Genomic DNA, 16059 nt, shown 5'->3' with positions numbered 1-16059 from the left:
ACAACCAAGGACAGTGAGAGGTATTCAGGAAACAGCACTTCTCCAGACATCACAGTCCCAACACAGAACTCATGAAATGTCAGTCACAGAGCTGGGCAAAACCTCACACCACAAACTCCTACCACACCAGAACCTTCTCTCCCTCTTCAAGGTGGAAATGCAGCATCATCCAGGGTTAAATCACTAAAAAACCCTGGGAATCGCCTGATGAGTATGTCCATCCTGTGCTCTACAGAGCCCAGGGGCAATCGGGGCACCCCACTGGCCGCCACCTGCTGCAGAGGAAGTGGGCTGTGGCAAGGGTCTGGGTCCCTGTGACAGCAACAGCTTTTACGTTTTGCACACCAAGTTTGGAGGAAAGGGTCAGCAGGTTAAAGAAACAGCTCTTTTGGCCAGGCGCAGTGGCTCGTGCCTGTATGCCCAGCATTTTGGGAGGCCGAGGCAGGCGGATCACTTGAGGTCAGGAGTTCGAGAACAGCCTGGCCAACATGGTGAAACCGCATCTCTACCAAAAATACAAAAATTAGCCAGGCGTGGTGGTACATACCTGTAATCCCAGCTACTGGGGAGGCTGAGGCAGGAGAATTGCTTGAACCCAGGTGGCAGAGGTTGCAGTGAGCCAAGATCCCACTACTGCACTCTAGCCTGGGGGTCAGAGCGAGATTTTATCTCAAAAAAAAAAGACATAGCTCTTTTAATAATCTTGTTCAACCCCCTTGTATTTAATTGATGGAGAAACTGAGCCCCAGAGACCAAAGTGGCTTGAGCACGGTCACAACACAGACACACAATGCCAGGGCAGGCCCTGAGCTCCTCTGCCTCTATCCTGACAAGCCCCCAGCCCCACGTTCTCGGTCCTCTTCACCTGGGGGGAGTGGGCACACAGACCTGGAGATGGCATGGACCCAGCCCCAATCCACAGACACCAAGAGTGCCCTCCCTCTGTTTCTAAAGGGAACACACAGGCACGGGGGTGGAAGAGGAAGAAAACCTAGGACTTTCCACACCAGCAAAGACATCAAATTTCCTCTTCAGCACGAAAAATGTCATGGGCACCTGAGTGCCCTGTTTCCAACTTGAAAAGTCCCAACTCCACAGTAGGTGGGTTCACAACTCACCAAGCCAATCAGGAGCTCTGGGGCTCGGTGTGGAGCACAGCCCTCATGGGCACTCTGATCACTCAACTTCAAATTAATAGGAATAGCCTGGAAGCCACTTCCCCAAGAAACAGAAACTAGGTAGCAAGCTCTCACCTTCACACCTATGGAAGCTTTTTGTTTTTGAGACAGGGTCTCGCTCTGTTGCCCAGGCTGAAGTGCGGTGGCACCATTGAGGCTCACTGAAGCCTCTGCCTTCTGGACTCAGGTGATCCTCTCACCTCAGCCGCTTGAGTAGCTGGGACTACAGGCATGCACCACGACCCCTGGCTTATTTATTTATTTTTGAGACGAAGTCTCGCACTGTGGCCCAGGCTGTAGTGCAGTGACACGATTTCGGCTGCTCGCTGCAATCACTGTCTCCCGGGTTCAAGCGATTCTCCTGCCTCAGCCTCCCGAGTAGCTGGGACCACAAGTATGCACCACCATGCCCAGCTAATTTTTTTTAAATATTTTTAGTAGAGCGGGGGTTTCACCACGTTGGCCAGGATGGTCTCAATCTCCTAACCTCGTGATCTGCCCGCCTCGGCCTCCCAAAGTGCTGGGATCACAGGCATGAGCCATCACACCCGGCCAATTTTTAAATTTTTTATAGAGACGAAATTTTGCTCTGTTGTCTAGGCTGGTCTCAAACTCCTGGGCTCAAACAGTCCTCCTGCCTCAGCCTCCCAAAGCACTGGGATGACAGGTGTGAGCCGCCATGCCCGGCCACATAACAGTTTTTTAACATAAAATCCCCCAGATGAGCCTTTCAGTTTGAGAGTAAACACTTATCTTCAAACTGACCCCAAATGACTCCAAGATCTTGGCGGATTTCTAAGAACAGCTTCTGCCCATGCAGCAGAAGCACTTCCTGAGGTTGTGTGTGGAGCGGGAGGTGGGAGTCTCCTGGGTGCTGGGGCTTGGTGATTATTCTGATGAGTTAAGTCTCAGTGCCAAATCCTAGCGGACTCAGACAGCAAAGTGGTAACTATCTGGTCCACCCAGAAGTATGCCTGGAAATCCAAGATTATCTTTCCAAAAGCAGAGTCTATCTTCCAACCTCAGCAAAATCAACACTCAAGACTAGAGCCCAATCTGTTTTGTCGATGGAAACCCCCTCTCGAAAGTGTAAACGCTCCTAGGGAGCAACCGGGAACAGATCGGGATGGGCAGCTCCCAGCTAGGGGACAGCTGCTCATTCACTCGGCTCAGAACTATGAAGCCAGCCAGGCGCAGCGGCTCACGCCTGCAATCCCAGGACCTTCGGAGGTCGAGGCAGGTGGATCACCTGAGGTCAGGAGTTTGAGACCAGCCTGGCCATCATGGTGAAAACTCGTCTCTACTAAAAATACAAAAATTACTCGGGCGTGGTGGTGGGCACCTATAATCCCAGCTACTCAGAAGGCTAAGGCAGGAAAATCGCTTGAACCCAAGAGGCAGAGGTTGCAGTGAGCCGAGATCAAGCCACTGCACTCCAGCCTGGGCAGCAATAGAGCGAGACTCTGCCTCAAAAAAAAAAAAAGAACTGTGAAGCCCATCTGAGGAGGAGGTGGTCCCCCATGCCAGGGCCGAGAGTGTTCTCTGGAGCAGGTGCCTGGGAGGACCGATCCACTCACCTGTTGTGCAGCCTTGTCGGCGAGCAGCGCGAATTCCACAGACAGGCCTTTCAGAGCCTGCTTCAGGGACCCCCACGTGCTGCTGTTCAGAGCGGCCCAGGAGGGCAGCGGGGTCGTGTCAGACCCTATGGCACTGAGGGAGCAAGCACACAGGAGAGGAGACACTCGAGGACCTGGAGCTCATCCCGCGGTTAAGTCTGGCATCCCCCGCCACGGACGCACAGCTCTCAACACTGCGCCCTCCACAGCAACCTGTGTGCCCCCCACCACCCCGCCCTCCTAGGCCCCTGCTGCTCAAAGGGAAGCCTGCGGGAACCCTGGGAGCCTGGGACAAAGGACGGCCTTGGGGCTATACCCCAGGCCCTGCTGCATCCGTTCTTCCTGACCAGCCCCCAAGTGACGTGTGTGCACAGGTTGGGGCACTGCTCAGGGAAGCAGAGTCCCGGGTGGGGTCTCCCTGCCCCTCAAGCAAAGGAAGCACTGCCAGTCCATGGTCTGTTCTTCCCCAAGTCAAAGGGATCTTTTCTGTTTATTTAGTTTTTTGAGTCGAAGTTTTGCTCTTGTTGCCCAGGCTGGAGTGTAAAACCTCAATCTTGGCTCACTGCGACCTCCGCCTCCCAGATTTAAGCAATTCTCCTGCCTCAGCCTCCCAAGTAGCTGGGATTACAGGTGTACACCACCACGCCCAGCTAGCTTTGTATTTTTTTAGCAGAGACAAGGTTTCACCATGTTGGTCAGGCTGGTGTCGAACTCCTGACCTCAAGTGAGCCACTCACCTTAGCCTCCCAAAGTGCTGAGGTTACAAGCGTGTGCCACCACGCCTGGTCTGGGATCTGTTTTAAAGTCTCATCCTAACAGTGGGAAAACTACCACACTAGAAACTGGTGAGCATTAGACCACGCGTGGTGGCTCACGCCTGTAATCCCAACATTTTAGGAGGCTGAGGTGGGCGGATCACCTGAGGTCAGGAGTTTGAGACCAGCCTGACCAACATGGAGAAACCCCATCTCCACTAAAAATACAAAATTAGCCCGGCGTGGTGGTGCACACCTGTAACCCCAGCTACTCGGGAGGCTGAAGCAGGAAAATCACTTGAACCCAGGAGACGGAGGTTGCAGTGAGTGGAGACCGTGCCATTGCACTCCAGCCTGGGCAACAAGAGTGAAACTCTGTCTCAAAAAAAAAAAAGAAACTGGTCGACATTTACGCATGCTCAGGAATCCGCATTTCTGGGCCGAAATTCTCCCTCATTTCTTCTAAATATGATCCCCCATGTGCCTGACACACTTTTTGCCCCTTCTGGAGTGAAACAGGTCAGGATGCTGGTTATTACGGTCAACGCATTTTCCGCCCAAGCCCTTCACCAGCGTGAATTCCCGTCCCACCGCGCCTGTCCCTGCAGAAGCTGAAAGGTCACCTGCCTTAGCTCCTTCCCGAATATGAGAAGATCTGCCGCGTTGTCGATGGCCCTCGACGCGATCCGCTCAGCCCTGTCCCGAAGCTTGTGAAAGCTGTTGTAGATGTTCCGGATCAGCTCCCGACTGATGGCAAACTGAGCTTGGATGTCAGCTGGGAGGAAGTCCTGACATGATGAGAAGAGGGAGAGATACTGTGTGTTACTTGCTGTGGAACGCCTGTCAGATGGCAGCAGCCGACCCCCCAAAAGCTGAGCCACAGGAGACCCAGCAGGGCCATGAGCCACCCCAGGAGCCCCACTCCTCCAGGGATCACCGCAGGGATCACTCTGTGTATCCAAACAAGAAATGAAAACCATCATCACCTGCATGCCGCAAACACAAAGACAAAAGACCCCGTAGGATTAAGACCACAGAGTCCACTGAAATGTCATCACACAGGAGGCCCTATCAAAAAACACTCAAATGGCCAGGCACGGTGGCTCACACCTGTTAATGCCAGCACTTTGAAAGGTCGAGGCAGGTGGATCACCTGAGGTCAAAAGTTCAAGACCGGCCTGGCCAATATGGTGAAACCCCATTTCTACCAAAAATACAAAAATTAGCTGGGCGTGGTGGTGGGCACCTGTTATCCCAGCTACTCAGGAGTCTAAGGCAAGGAGAATTGCTTGAACCTGGGAGGCGGAGGTGGCAGTGAACTAAGATTGCACCACTGTACTCCAGCCTGGGCAACAAGTGAGAGTCTGTCTCAGAAAACAAACAAACACTCAAATAATTATCTTTAGGTCCAGGCGCAGTGGCTCACGCCTGTAATCCCAGCACTTTGAAAGGCCGAGGCAGGCAGATCATGAGGTCAGGAGTTTGAGACCAGCCTGACCAACATGGTGAAACCCTGTCTCTACTAAAAATATAAAAATTAGCTGGGTGTGGTGGCAAGCACCTGTAATCCCAGCTAGTCAGGAAGCTGAGGCAGAAGAATCACTTGAACCCAGGAGGCAGAGGTTACAGTGAGCCGAGATCACACCATTGCACTCCAGCCTGGCCAACAGAGCAAAACTCCATCTCAAAATAATAAAAATAATAATAATAATCTTTATCTGGATGCAGTGACTCATGCCTATACCCCAGCACTTTGGGAGACTGAGGCAGGAGGATTGTTTGAGCCTGGGAGTTTAAGAACAGCCTCAGCAACATAGCGAGACCCTATCTCTACAAAAGAATTAAAAAATTAACCAGGTGTGGTGGAGCACCTGTGGTCCCAGGCACTTATAGAGGACTGAGGCAGGAGGATCACTTGAGCCCAGGAGTTCCAGGCTGCAAGGAGCCATGATCACAACACTGCACTCCAGCCTGGGGACCCTGTCTCCAGAAAAAAAAAAAAGCAAAAACAAATAAAAATCTTCATGTTAAACACAACAAACACGCCAGGCGTGGTGGCTCACACCTGTAATCCAAGCACTTTGGAGGCCAAGGCAGGCGGATCACCTGAGGTTGGGAGTTCAAGACCAGCCTGACCAACATGGTGAAACCCTGTCTTTAAAAAAAAAGAAAAAAGAAAAAGAAAAAAACACAACAAACATAAATTCCTGAAAGACTCTCCACATGGGGGGAAGGCCTCTTGCATGCCTCATTTATTCCCAAGGACTTTTTATAAGCTTTGATACTATCAGCGTTCAGAAAACAGAAAGCTCAGAGAGTAAAATGAAGGGAAAACTTTCGGCCAGGCATGGTGGCTCATGCCTCTAATTCTAGTACTTTGAGGGGCCATGCCAAGAGGATTGCTTGAGGCCAAGATTTTGAGACCAGCCTGGGCAACACAGTGAGACTCCATCTATACCAAAAACAAGCTAACAAATTAGCCAAGTGTTGTGGAGCACGCCTGTCATCCCAGCTACTCTGGGAGGCTGAGGTGGGGGAATCGCTTGAACCCAGGTGGTCGCGGCTGCAATAAGCTAGGATTGCACCACTGCAATATAGCCTGGGGGATGGAGCAAGGCCTTGTCTCAAAAAACAGAGTAAAATAAAATCGATTTTTAATTTTTTGCATCAAGAAGCAGATTTTTTTGTGTTTTTTGTTTTGTGTTGTGTTGTTTTTTCAGACCAAGTCTCTGTTGCCCAGGCTAGAGTACAGTGGCAGGACCTCGGCTCACTGCAGCCTCCGTTTCCTGGGTTCAAGTGATCTTCTTGTCTCAGCCTCCCAAGTAGCTGGGATGACAGCTGCCCGCCACCACATCTGGCTATTTTTTTTTTTTTTTTTTTTTTGTATTTTTATTAGAGATGAGGTTTTGCCATGTTGGCCAGGCTGGTCTCAAACTCCCGAGTTCTAGTGATCCGACTGCCTCGGCCTCCCAAAGTGCTTGGATTACAGGCATAAGCCACTGCGCTGGCCTGAAGAAGAGGTTTAAGAAATAAAAATCAGTGGGGCGCAGTGGCTCACGCCTGTAATCTCAGCTACTCAGAAGGCTGAAACAGGAGAATCGCTTGAACCTCGGAGATGGAGAATGTGGTGAGGGGAGATGGAGAATGCGGTGAGCCGAGTTCATGCCACTGCACTCCAGCCTGGGCAACAAGAGCAAAACTCGATCTCAAAAAAAAAAAAAAAAAAAAACAGAAAAAATCAAAAACAAAAAAACTACCAAATAGCTACCTTAATCCTTTCTGGAAAAAAGACCAGATTTTAAACATTTAATAATAAACAAATGCAACGGTGAATTCCCTGAAATCTGAAAAGGTGGTGACACAAGCGTCTGTCCATCTGAGTCACAGACAGGGGCAGAGGGCACGCGGTGCCTGGAGGGCCTGGGGTCAGAGCTCAGCCGCATTCTGGCCCTGCCGCTTAGAAGCTCAGGACCTTGGCCAACGACAGCCTCACTGAGTCTGTTTCTCCATCCATAAAACAGGCCTCCCAGCCGTGTCAGGGCAACTGAAACAAGGGTTAAATGAGGAAACTGGCCAGGCACGTTGGTTCACACCTGTAATCCTGTCACTTTGGGAGGCTGAGGCAGGTGGATCACATGAGGTCAGGAGTTCGAGACCAGCCTGGCCAACATGGTGAAACCCCATCTCTAGTGAAAATACAAAAATGAGCCGGGCGTGGTGGTGCATGTCTGTAATCCCAGTTCCTAAGGAGGCTGAGGCATGAGAATCACTTGAATCCAGGAGGCAGAGGTTGCAGTGAGCCGAAATCATGTCCCTACACTCCAGCTTCAGCAACAGAGCAATACTTTGTCTAAAAAAAAAAAATGAGAAAACCATGCAAGGGATTGCAGCACAATCCCTGCCACTCAGAGGAGGCAAAATCAATATGAAGGGTTAAAACTATTGTTTCTCTCATGGGAAGTACTCATCCAAGTTAGAAAAATACCTTGGCCCTGGTAGCCAGCTTACAGTTCATGAATTCGTCCCCAACACACTGTGCTGATTCCTTTAACTTGTTCTGCACATCCTGCAAAAGGAAAAGAGAAAACTTCACCCTCTTCTACTAGCAACGAGAAAGCTGATGTGAGGTGAAGGTCACCGTGGAGCAGGGTGTCATCCTTCCTTAGGAGAAATATGTTTCCGTGTGTTGGCTTTGACTTTAGGATGCCGCAGTCTGACTCTCCCTTAGATGTCTTTCTCACTGAACGGGACAGCCTGGCTTGGTTGCAGGAGCAACACAAACCTGCAGCTTCTCTCTAGAGGCACTGCCCTCCATCCGCAGACCTGGGGGCGACTCTCCAGAGGCACGGCCCCTGTATCCACAGACTGGGGGCAGCAGCGGCCCCAGAGACAGACGGCAGATGCCTGAGACCTTGGTAGAGTCCAAAAGCGCAATAGAACAGGGCGAAAGTGTCTTCCTTCCTAGGAATGCATCCATGGCACCAGGAACACCAGAGCCCAGGGAGCTGCTGGGCAGAGCAAGGACAGGCCCAACCCCCGGCACCGGAGCCCTCTCACCTGTATGAGCCTTCACCCAGGAGATACAAAGGGAAACCCTAATATGCAGCTGTTCACGCATCCAGGAATTCTAAAATTTCAGAGATGCGTTAAACATTATCTGACTCGACTCTCACTTTACAAAAGAAAAAAAAATCACCTGAGGTCAAGCGTGTAGTCCCAGCTACTCAGAGCCTGAGGTGGGAGGATTGCTAGCCTGGGTAACATAGTGAGACCCCATCTCTAAAAACAGAAAGGAAGCAAGAAAACTGAAGCCAGGAAGTGACAGATAATGCTATCTATGGAAAGGCCACAGGGAGTGTCCTGCCCCTAGAACAGGAGGGTTGCCCACCTGTGACCCACCACACCCCTCCTCACGTGGCTCCTCTGCTGCAAGCCTCAGCCCCACCCAGGTCCTGCCACATTCCTGTCTGACAATCCAGATCTCCTTTCAAAGGAACATTTCCACTCCCAGGGCTCAAAAGATCCTACTGCCTGCTCCAGGTATCCCCAGGGGCATCCCAGGGACAGGCCACCCTCCTACAGGGGGAAGGCCCCTCTGCCTCGAGGGAAATGAAGACAAAAGGAACCAAGACTTGTGTGAAGTCAGCCTGGGAGTGGTGGTGTCTTCCTGCAGCAGGGAGGAGGGCAGAGGCCCTCAGGTTCCCATTCAAGAAGGGGTTTCCCTAAAATAGAAGAGAGTCTGGAAACCTCTATTCCAGTGGAGCCCCCGCCCCTCCCCGCACAGGGAGAGGGTCCTCTAGGCACAGGAGGAGGGAGCACAGAACCCGACTTCCCTGGAGGGCTAGCAGCTGCCTCCTCCTCAGGAAACAGGAGCTTTGCTGCAGGGTTTTCCTTTGAGACAGGGTCTCACTCTGTCACCCAGGCTGGAGTGCAGTGGCACAATCACAGCTCACTGCAAGCTCGACCTCCTGGGTTCAAGCGATTCTCAAGCCTCAGTCTCCCGAGTGACTGGGATTAAAGGTGTGCACCACCATGTCTGGCCTCAGTTCTGTTTCGTTTTAGTTGAGAAGTCTCCCTATGTTGCTCAGCCTGGTTTCAAACACCTGGGCTCAAGGGACTTTCCCACCTCAGCCTCTCAAAGCATTGGGATTAGAGGCATGGGCCACTGTGTGCCCAGCCAAGCTATAGCTTCTTTTTTTTTTCTTTTTTTGAGGCAGAGTTTCGCTGTTTTTACCCAGACTGGAGTACAACGGCACGATCTCGGCTCACCGCAACCTCCGCCTCCTGGGTTCAGGCAATTCTCCTGCCTCAGCCTCTCGAGTAGCTGGGATTACAGGCGTGCACCACCATGCCCAGCTAATTTTTGTATTTTTAGTAGAGACGGGGTTTCACCTTGTTGACCAGGATGGTCTCGATCTCTTGACCTCGTGATCCACCCGCCTCAGCCTCCCAAAGTGCTGGGATTATAGGCGTGAGCCACCGCGCCCGGCCTTTTTTTTTTTTTAAAGGAATTTCGCTCTGTCACCCAGGCTGGAGTGCAATGGCACGATCTCAGCTCACTGCAACCTCTGCCCCCAGGTTCAAGCAATTCTCTGCCTCAGCATCCCGAGTAGCTGGCATTACAGGTGCCTGCCACCACACCCGGCTAATTTTTTTATTTTTAGTAGAAACAGGGTTTCACCATCTTGGCCAGCCTGGTCTTGAACTCTTGACCTTGTGATTCACCCACCTCAACCTCCTAAAGTGCTGGGATTACAGGTGTGAGCCACCACACCTGGCGCTATAGCTTCTTGACACTCACTAAGGCTGCGTGGCAGCCGCTGGGAGGAAGGAACCCTGCTCAGATGTCTGACTGAGCGCATGTACAAGAAGTTGATTCCCAGATGCAGGTCTGTGCTGTGGCTCTGACAAGGAGGCTCAGCGTGCTTTCTCAGTGCTCTACAGTCAGACAGGGCCTTGTTTTAAGTGAACACTTCTTCCCATCTGGAGTCTCGCATCTCCCTAAACCCTCCAAACCATCCAGCCTAAAACCTCAAAGTGACCACAGAGACCCAGGATCTCCACATAGATTTACAAAATCCTGCCAAGTCAACACCAGGGACACCTCTGAAAATCACATTCAGGCTGTTATCTGGACAGGAAAGAAGTGTTGTCCATGTCATTCCTGCTGGGTGTCCAAACAAGGGACCAGGAGGATAAAAAACCAAACCTGAGCAGCTCCGGAGGCTCGGGGGCTCCCGGGACAGGGACACGCGTGGGGCGGACACACTCACCGAGCCGCTGAAGGACAGGAAGAGCTTGAGAACCACATCCTCGGAGAACAGGGGGTGCCGTGCCACCAGGTTGACAAAGCGCTTCAGAGCTCTCCTCCTGGCCTCGATGAACTCCCTGTCAGCTGAAGGAGTGCACAGGGTCACTGGACAGAGTCCAGGGTGCCAGCCCCCATCTTCCGCTCTGAGCGAGTTCTCAAAGCTCTCCCTAGAGGCGGCGGAGCGCCCAGCGACTAGTGGAGGGCACTGGCTGGGCCCCCAGTGCTACTCAGACAACGGGCCTGCAAAAGCTGCCCAGAGCAAGAGCCCCACCCCCAAACCCTGCCTCCAGCCACACACACTTGGGTCCAGGAGCTGCCAGGGAAAACCACAGATCTGCTCCTTTCCATCAAGGGTCCTGTGAACCAAGTGAGTGGTCCCTCTGATCACCTCCATTAAAGACACCTTCCATAATCCCCTCCTGGCACTTCTCTCCAGGAAAAAAATGGGTTTTGCTAGCTCCAACACTAACAGAACACAGGTTTTCTTTTCTTTTTTTAATTTTAATTTTTTCTTACTGGCACCATCTTGGACTTTTTGATGTCCATTTTTTTTTTTTTTTTTTTTGGAGACAGAGTTTCAATCTTGTTGTCCAGGCTGGAGTGCAGTGGCGCGATCTCAGCTCACTGCAACCTTTGCCTCCCAGGTTCAATCTATTCTCCTGTCTCAGCGTCTGGAGGAGCTGGGATTACAGGCACGTGCCACCACACACAGCTAATCTTTGTATTTTTAGTAGAGATGGGGTTTCACCATGTTGGTCAGGCTAGTCTGAAACTCCTAACCTCAGGTAATCCTGCCTCGGCCTCCCAAAGTGCTGAGATTACAGGCATGAGCCACCATGCCCGGCCGAGATTTTCTATTCACTGTGCTTATAACTCACTCTGCAATGGATCCAAGTACTAATTGCTTCCATTCAGGTTAAATATTTTAACTCCAAAGGGAAAGAAAGTAAAAGAATATATTGATGCATTCAGGACATTTCAATCTGAACACAAACAAAAATGGTATTTAAATATCTTTTTTTTTTTCTTTTGTGAGACGGAGTCTCGCTCGTCAGGCAGGCTGGAGTATAGTGGCACAATCTCAGCTCACTGTAACCTCCACCTCCTAGGTTCAAGAGATTCTTCTGCCTCAGCCTCCCAAGTAGCTGGGATTACAGGCATGCACCACCACGCCCAGCTAATTTTTGTAGTTTTAGTAGAGATGGGGTTTTACCATGTTGGTCAGGCTGGTCTCGAACTCCTGACCTCAGGTGATCCGCCTGTCTCAGCCTCCCAAAGTGCTGGGATTACAGGTGTAAGCCACTGGCTTCCGGCCTTCAAATACTATTTTTAAGTTATTAAGAAATACAGCCGGGTGCGGTGGCTCACGCCTGTAAGTCCAACATCTTGGGAGGCCAACGTGGGTGGATCACTTCAGGTCACAAAGTTGTACAGCAGCCTGGCCAGCACAGCAAAACCCCGTCTCTAAAAAAACAGAATAAAAGAAAGAAAACAAATAATACAGTTGCTGAGGCCCGCCTCCTGGCTTCAGAGTGGCAGGCTCCTTCCAATTAGGCTGCACTTCCATTAACGCCAGCACAAGTGGCGCAGTATGCGCGTGCAGTTTCCAGGCGCCAAACACCGGCCAGCGCTCATGGACTCGGATGCCCGGGTTTGAGCCAGCATCACGCATCCCTGTCACATTCTCCGTTCTCTGCTTCCCTGAGCACCCCGTGTGCCCTTCAGCATGATAAGAATGATCTGCTCTGTGGTGTTCACATGGGGCAGGGAGAAAATCACATCATCAGGCTCTGGGCTGCTTGCTCAGTGACCCACAAGAGGCAGAAGCATTTATGCACCATCGCACGATTTCAGATGCAGGGAACTGGCCACTGTGTTAGCTCCCACGCTGCATCCCGTCCAGGACATGGTGACTGTGGAAGGGTTGGGAATGGCGGAAAGCCAGCTGATCCGCTCTAAGCACTCGCCTCCCCAGCATGTTTTATTCAGAATTTGAGGAAAGGGCTGATGGAGTGACCAACAGTGAGACTGGAGCTGGCAGCCGCCAATCCCTGTGCTCTGCAGCCCTGGGGGACGCAGGCCCCAAGGGGGGTTCCAAGGTCGTCTAACATCTCCTACTGGCCCGAGGCCATCTTCAGGCACGGAGGTGAAGGTGTGGCAGCCATGTGCTGTTTTTTCTCTCCTGCAAGACGCAGCTAAGACTTCCTGCTTACAAAATGTCTGTTCTCTTCCGTGAGGTCACCAAGCGCTCCTGTGGTGCCCATGGCTCAGGTTCCCATGGCTTTGCAGATGCAGACAGAGCAATGCCAGCCAGGTGAGAGTACAGTGTTCCTGGCAGCCCTCTCGGGAGCTTTGGGGAGCCCTGGTCACTGTGCTCTGGAGAGGGGAACTGGGGTTCTGTTTCACAACTACACAGCAAGGCCTTCCCCACGTGTCAGTCATCCAGCCAAAGGCTCCCGTGGGCCCAGGGTGCCAGGTGCCAGTCTCCCGGCCTACACCAAGGCTGGGCTCAAGCCATAGCTCTGCCCCAGATGGAAGAAGGCTTGAGCTTCCCCACAGCTCTGCACCTACCCTGTACAACAGGGGGTCAATCCCCGAGCCAGGACCACTGGGTCCAGGAGGTGGGCTGGCTCTCCCCACCCCCAATGGGCAGCACGCCCAGCTTTACCTCCCAGCATCCTCTTGGGTGGCAGGGCAGGCACCATCCGGTAGGGGAACTTGTGCAGGAGCATCTCCTGGAAGACCACAAAATCGTTGTACCGTCTGTACACGGAGGACTTGAAGCGCTGCAAGAGAAGGGCCTGGTGCTTACATCCGACAGTGGAAACTGTGCCACTTCATCATTTCCCTCAACAGAACCTGGAAAACAACAGCACTGAGTGCATCTTCTCTCACCAGGCATCTACTAAAGGAGGAACCTTGTAATGCCTTCATCTATGGCAATGTCACTTTTAAATTTTGTATAGCTCTTAGGCTGGGCGCGGTGGCTCACGCCTATAATCCCAGCACTTTGGGAGGCCAAAGTGGGTGGATCACCTGAGGTCAGGAGTTCAAGACCAGCCTGGCCAACATGGTGAAACCCCATCTCTAATAAAAATAGAAAATAAAAAATTAGCCAGGCTTGGTGGTGCATGCCTGTAATTCCAGCTATTCGGGAGACTGAGGCACAAGAGTCGCTGGAACCAGGAGAAAAATGTTGCAGTGAGCTGAGATGGCACTACTGCACTCCAGGCTGGGGGTGACAGAGGGGGAAAAAAAAAGGTAATGGATAAGAATAACACATTCGTCACTTCATTCATGCTACTGCAAGCATCACTGTTGTCTCCTGAAATAGCCCCAACTCTCTTAGAACAGACCAAGCGCTGATTATAAACTAATACAGAGCAGACGCTTGATCCAAACATATTTGCTTACAGACCGCATTGTGAACACCACCATGAATACAACTTCAGACTCCACAAGGTTAGCATCCTATTCACTTGAGTAGCCTAATCTGGACCTAATGAAGAGCTTACCCAGGAAACACGCATAAACAATTATCTTTAAAATTAAATATGTGTGGCCCGGTGTGGTGGCTCACGCCTGTAATCCCAAGACTTTGGGAGGCCAGGGCAGGTGGATCACGTGAGGTCAGGAATTTAAGACCAGCCCGGCCAACATGGTGAAACCTCATCTCTACTAAAAACAAAAAAAAATTAGCCAGGTGTGGTGGTGGGCACCTGTAATCTCAGCTACTTGGGAAGCTAAGGCAGGAAAATCACCTTAACCCAGGAGGCAGAGGTTGCAGTGAGCTGAGATCACGCCACAGCACTCCAGCCTGGGTGACAGAGTGAGACTATCTCAAAAAAAAAAAAAAAATTAAACATATGATATGAAGCACAGTGTCCCCACCTCCACTCAGCACACATCTGCTTTACATTGCATTTCCCAGGCTCCAGCATGGAGGATGAGCAGGCACATGACTGGAGAACACACCTGGCAGAGGTTTCCCACCTGTTTGGTGGCTGGCAGTTTGGCCCATGACAGCATCAGGGGGTGACCAAATTGCCCCCTTAACAATGTTCCCTACATGGCAATGAATTTACATAAGGGACAGGCAGCTTAGTAAGACTGGCAGAAAGGCCAGCTGCTGGCTCCCTGACAAAGAACAGCGTGTCTCACACACTCAGAGCTGCCTCCCCATAGGCTGCCAGGCCCCAGAAGGAAGGGCTAGCTCGCTCCACTCCCCCATAGCATCCCGCCAGCTGGTCCATATCCCTAACTGTGGCCCAGAGGGCCAGGAACCATGGCAATGCCGGGCAGCAAGGCAGCTTTGACATGGTCCTTGAAGGGAATCCTCCCCTCTCTGACCCCCTTCATCCTTTGCTAGCAGCAGACAACCATTGGAAACATGTGGCCACAGGCTCTGAAACACAATGAGGCAGAGCAGAGCAGACGGCAGGGAAGGAAGACCTGTTCACTCGTCCTTAAGGCCAGGTATGGAGGCTCACGCTTGTGAGCCCAGCACTTTGGCAGGCCAATGTGAGAGGAATGCTTGAGCCAGGAGTTCGAGACCAGCTGAGACAACATAGCAAGCCTCCATTTGTAATTTAAAAAAAAAAAAAAGCAAGTTTGGACATGGTGGCTCTTTCCTGTAATCCCAGCACTTTGGGAAGCCAAGGTGGGAGGACTGCTTGAGCCCAGGAGTTCAAGACCAGCCTGGACAACATAGCAAGATCCCATCTCTACAAAAAATTTAAAAATTCACTGGGTGTGGTGGCATACACCTGTGGTTACAGCTACTTAGGAGACTGAGGTGGGAGGATTGTCTGAGCCCGGCAGGTTGAGGCTACAGTGAGCTATGATTGTGCCACAGCACTCCAGGCTGGGCAACAGAGCAAGACCCTGTCTGTTTAAAAACAAACAGCTGGACGCAGTGCCTCTTGCCTATAATTCCAGCACTTTGGGAGACCGAGGTGGGTGGATCACAAGGTCAGGAGTTCAAGACCAGCCTGACCAATATGGTGAAACTCTATCTCTACTAAAATTACAAAAATTAGCCAGGCATGGTGGCACATGCCTGTAATCCCAGCTACTTGGGAAGCTGAGGCAGAAGAACTGCTTGAACCTGGAGGCGGAGGTTGCAGTGAGCTGAGATTGTGCCACTGTACTCCAGCCTGGGCAACAGAGTGAGACACTGTCTCAAAAAATAAATAAATAAAAAAAACACAAACAAACAAAAAGACACACCTTTTACCCAGGACCATTTGCTCATGACGCTTTTCAAACAAACCCCTGCTAGTGCTGTCTGGCTGGAGCTGGGCTGGGGCCACCCTCTCCCACACGGGAGTGGGCTCTGCTCTGTCTGTGTGAATCCCCCAATCCCTGCTGACTCCGCAGCTCCCAAGGACAGTGTTGGCTCATCAGTTACTCAATGCCCAGGACGAACAATGAAAACTCTTATCAGAATCTGTCCTAACGGAACTGAGATAACAAGCAAAGGACAGAGAGAGCCAAGATTCCGACGCCAGACAGGCATCAGGCACTCAGTGTCTGCGTCTGATTTGCCCAATATCAGAGTACCTAGCAAGAGGAGGGCCGTGTTATTAAATGGGAATAAAGTGACACATATTGATCCTGCCACGCAAATTTGATTCACTGTTTGGGGTCCGCATTGGATGGGGCTGACATTCTAATCCTCGGGGGTTCCCCAGTATTAC

General features: G+C 51.5%; 1 protein-coding gene across 1 annotated transcript in view; it reads right to left on the bottom strand.

The window, feature by feature from the left end:
* Positions 1-16059, bottom strand: part of SNX8 (sorting nexin 8) — a 49661-nt gene that overhangs the window by 5518 nt on the left and 28084 nt on the right. The window contains exons 4-8 of the mRNA XM_064366273.1: positions 13029-13146; positions 10323-10444; positions 7535-7615; positions 4177-4337; positions 2756-2888 (exon numbers count right to left, since the gene is read on the bottom strand). Coding sequence (XP_064222343.1) covers positions 2756-2888; positions 4177-4337; positions 7535-7615; positions 10323-10444; positions 13029-13146 — 615 coding nt within the window. The remainder of the gene's footprint in view (positions 1-2755; positions 2889-4176; positions 4338-7534; positions 7616-10322; positions 10445-13028; positions 13147-16059) is intronic.

The sequence above is a fragment of the Aotus nancymaae genome, unplaced genomic scaffold (genome assembly GCF_030222135.1).
Source record: "Aotus nancymaae isolate 86718 unplaced genomic scaffold, 86718_ANA_hifiasm-v0.15.2.pri h1tg000064l_1, whole genome shotgun sequence".
NCBI lineage: Eukaryota > Metazoa > Chordata > Mammalia > Primates > Aotidae > Aotus > Aotus nancymaae.
Note: the sequence above shows the minus strand (reverse complement) of the source record. Positions and strands in the feature narration are given on the sequence as shown.